Genomic DNA, 3,432 nt, shown 5'->3' on the forward strand with positions numbered 1-3,432 from the left:
TACGTTAACGAGTTTCATTGAAGTCAAACTGTGGGAAACATAATTAATCCGTTCGACATTCCATGTCGACACGATAGGAACTTGAATTGGGCTCAACAGTGAGTCACACAAGTGGTAATTAATGCAATATTAATATTATACAAATCTATGCACTTGTGCAGCGGCGCACCCAACCCGATTCTATGAGCGATCTATTTAAATTTACAGTGTGTGCATGTCTTTCCGTATCAACTAGCACAAGATAGGCAGTATTGTTCTGCAAAGGTGAAATTTATATCACATTTTACTAAAAAGTTCAAGTTTATCGACTCACCTTAATAGCTTCGACCTTGGCGTAAAGTTGGCGCAATAATATCATCTCGTGGAAGAAGCTAACAACTTCTGCGGACCATTTTGGAGCCTTCCACTGCGTTATGAACGCCAATCGACCGGACAAACATTGCCGTGGCAGCAAGGCGAACTGCTTGAGCAGAAACTTAACATTCCGCTGGCACACGCAGATTATGTCGCCTATGTCCACCAGCTCTACCTCGATTGACATTTTGTTGTTACTGGACCGGTAGCCTAATACTTTGGCCCTTTCCCAGCCACTCGTACCGCGAACCACACAGAGATGATCCGTAGTTATCAAAAACAGTGGCATTGTGTAATTTTCCGAGGCACAACTGTCATAAAACGTTCTACAGGAAAAATATAAATATTGTAATATCTCTCACAGTGTTATTATGGATATCTTACTGCATATTGGCAAACTGTGACTCGTAGTCTTTAAACTCTTCGTTATATATCCAGAAGTTGAAATTGTGTGGATTGACCAAGCTCACCAACTGCACCCTAATGCGTTGCTGTAACTCGATAATGGACTCAATAACGCGAGAAGGCAGTGTGAAATCAGAACGAACCGCATCCTTAGGGTAGTCAACGCCTAGAACCCGATCGTCCTGTGATAAGAAATGCCCAAAATAAGTATTACATTTTAGATGGAATCAAGCTATAACCTACGACAGCATAAGATGGAATGGCATTTTCATCTTCCCCATCGTCAGAAGACGCGTAGTGTAAGCAATCCTCCGGCGGATCCAGCGGCCTGACAGCATTCTTTTGAGTTGTGGTCATCGATATGTGATCAGAGCCATCCTCGGATGAAAGCACTTGATCTGGATCTTTAACCTCCCCATAGATAAAGGGGTCCCTGACAAATTCGTCCTCATCATCCTCATATATTTCGTACTCTAGCTTTTCTTGGTGACCAGTGGGAGCAACGCCCACGGAAAGGTTTTTAAAAGCTTTGGCCAATTCCTCGTTTTCTTTCTCTAATTCCTGAGCTGGCACGTCTTGCTTATTCTCAGTAGATGTTTCAGGATGTGTCTGATGGTTTTGTTCCATTGAGGGTTCCGGTTTTCGGCCGTTCTGTGACAAACCATTAACTTTCAATGATTTGGAGTTGGCGTTACATGGAAAGCTTGTCCTTTGTGGTCTAAAGGTACTCTGCGGAAAGGCATACGGATTATTCAGCGACTGAAGATAAAAGTTGTACTGCAGATAATTATATAGCACCTGTTGCTGTCTGGTGCTGATCATTTGGTCGATATTGGCGTAGACAACAGGCGTATGGACGGGAAATAATAGTCGACTATAGTTGGGATACGAAACAGGAAGTTTCAGATTGCTAGGCCTCTGATAAGTTTGGGACGGAGCTTTCCTGTTTTTACTTTTAGAGGCGCGTTCGTTAATGAAGACCAGATTGGATGGCTCGGAGGCGTAGCAATACTTGGGTTTGTGGAAGCCTCGATTCTTGGACTTCTTTTGGCAACGGACGAATTGCTGAATGTGCGCTGATTTGGCAGTGGCTACTGCAGTTATCCATGCCATTTGTCCGTGGCCCGTCACCTGGTAATTGGTTGTCGCTTAACGAGTGCTTATTTGGATGTATTCTTTATATACTTACCGTAACCATATCCGGAATGGATCGGAGAAAGGATTCGGCGTCCTTGAATCCCAGTTTGCTGTAGGGCAAAGTGCAGCCCTCTTCGCTGAGGTAATCCCGCATCAGCTGCTCGACGGTCAGTTTTCCTGGTGAGGACACCACCAGCGAGTGGACCACCTTCTTCACCAAGCTTAACTCTCCACGATCCTCCATGCTGAATTAATTTTTGTGATTTTGCAAAAATACGTTCCGCTTTTCTGTATATTTCATATGAATGCACTGATTCATGCTAAAATGCGCCAACACGCTTCCAAATAATCAGCACAGCTAACTGTAAACGTAGTATTGCACAGAGTTATCGATAACGGCTGCGTTGTTACCAACTTAAATTGGTAAAAAAGAATTCCGTCAACTTGTACTAGGGATTCAGAAATCTGTGGATAATATTTCTACATACATTTTTCTAGGATCATTTCTTAATTAGGCCTACAGAAGCCTATCAGCACATATTTCATATTTTAGTCATATTTTAAATTCTGCCGCCGATAGCTTAGCCAACCATTAAATATCGATGTAATTTGTTGTTAATATGGTTTGGTGTTATCGATAGGACAGTGCTGCCAGACTTTAAAATGGCCTATCGGGAATTTCCCGCCACGCTTAAACTTAATTATTTTTTAATAAGGTGGCATAACACTATTAAACAATACATTAACTTAGTGTTGCCGTACTCACACATATATGACTGATTGGCGCCACTTTCAAAACCGGTTAAGCCATATGGCGGTTTCAGCTTTCGTTAAAGTTCTATCTGCTGCTGTTGTTTTATGTAATTCTATACCTCCGACAGACGTCCTTCCTCGTGAAACTCAAGTAGCTGAAGGAAGCTACAAGTTCAGCGTAAGTTCAAGTCACATGTGGGGCTTGATGGGAGACCACCGGCAAATGGCATGTTTTTTGGGATCGGATCGGGTTGAGTTGATCTTTGACTCGATATTTACCATAGACATTTAAAACTTTTTTACCTAGAACTTCGCCATTTAGATTTGCAATTGCTGGTTGTTACAACATCCGCTTACAACTTGGGCGGTGGGCAGATAAATCATAACTCAAAACCAGCCCAAGAAATGGAGTTTTTCCGGGAAGGTGCTGGTGTGTATACCCAACACTTTCCACACATGACACATGAACTTGTCCCGGAGACAGTGGCTCCATTAATAATTTTCACACGACCGGCAATGGGGCCTTGTGCCATGTAAATTTTACAAGCGGCTCTTCCACATTTTCTGCGTTGCGTAAGCAGATACAGGTACGTCTTGGGTTTTTATGCAGCCGCATAATTATATTCTTTATATTGTTTGTGGGGAAACAAGAACTGGAACAACAGCAGCAACAACATTCAACTTTATTGTGGTTTTTGTTGTTACCGTTTTGGTCACTTTACAAATAGTTGAGCCGAGGAGGAAAAAAGCTCGATGGGATCTCTGCAGTTGGCTATGAGCGGG

At 42.7% G+C, this 3,432-nt stretch overlaps 1 protein-coding gene across 2 annotated transcripts; it reads right to left on the minus strand.

Moving 5' to 3' along the window:
• Positions 1 to 99: 99 nt before the first annotated feature.
• On the minus strand, positions 100 to 2,259 carry LOC117135787. 2 transcript variants are annotated; one of them, XM_033296276.1, is made up of 6 exons: positions 1,949 to 2,259; positions 1,558 to 1,890; positions 1,003 to 1,488; positions 739 to 941; positions 314 to 680; positions 100 to 256 (listed from the first exon to the last, which is right to left on the minus strand). In XM_033296276.1, the coding sequence occupies exons 1-6, from the start codon at positions 2,138 to 2,140 to the stop codon at positions 146 to 148; spliced, it is 1,692 nt and encodes a 563-aa protein (XP_033152167.1). In that variant the 5' UTR covers positions 2,141 to 2,259; the 3' UTR covers positions 100 to 145. The 2 variants fall into 2 exon arrangements, with proteins under 2 accessions (XP_033152167.1, XP_033152166.1); XM_033296275.1 differs by having other exon boundaries at positions 1,003 to 1,890.
• Positions 2,260 to 3,432: the final 1,173 nt, after the last annotated feature.

Source organism: Drosophila mauritiana, chromosome 2R, assembly GCF_004382145.1.
Source record: "Drosophila mauritiana strain mau12 chromosome 2R, ASM438214v1, whole genome shotgun sequence".
In the NCBI taxonomy this organism is placed as follows: Eukaryota; Metazoa; Arthropoda; class Insecta; order Diptera; family Drosophilidae; genus Drosophila; species Drosophila mauritiana.

Coding starts and splice junctions, on each gene's coding strand:
- LOC117135787 (XM_033296275.1), bottom strand. CDS start 2,140: ATGGAGGATCGTGGAGAGTTAAGCTTGGTGAAGAAGGTGGTCCACTCG. Junction 942..1,002: donor CCATTCCATCTTATGCTGTC/GTAGGTTATAGC, acceptor TTCTTATCACAG/GACGATCGGGTTCTAGGCGT. Junction 257..313: donor CCAAGGTCGAAGCTATTAAG/GTGAGTCGATAA, acceptor TCACCTTTGCAG/AACAATACTGCCTATCTTGT.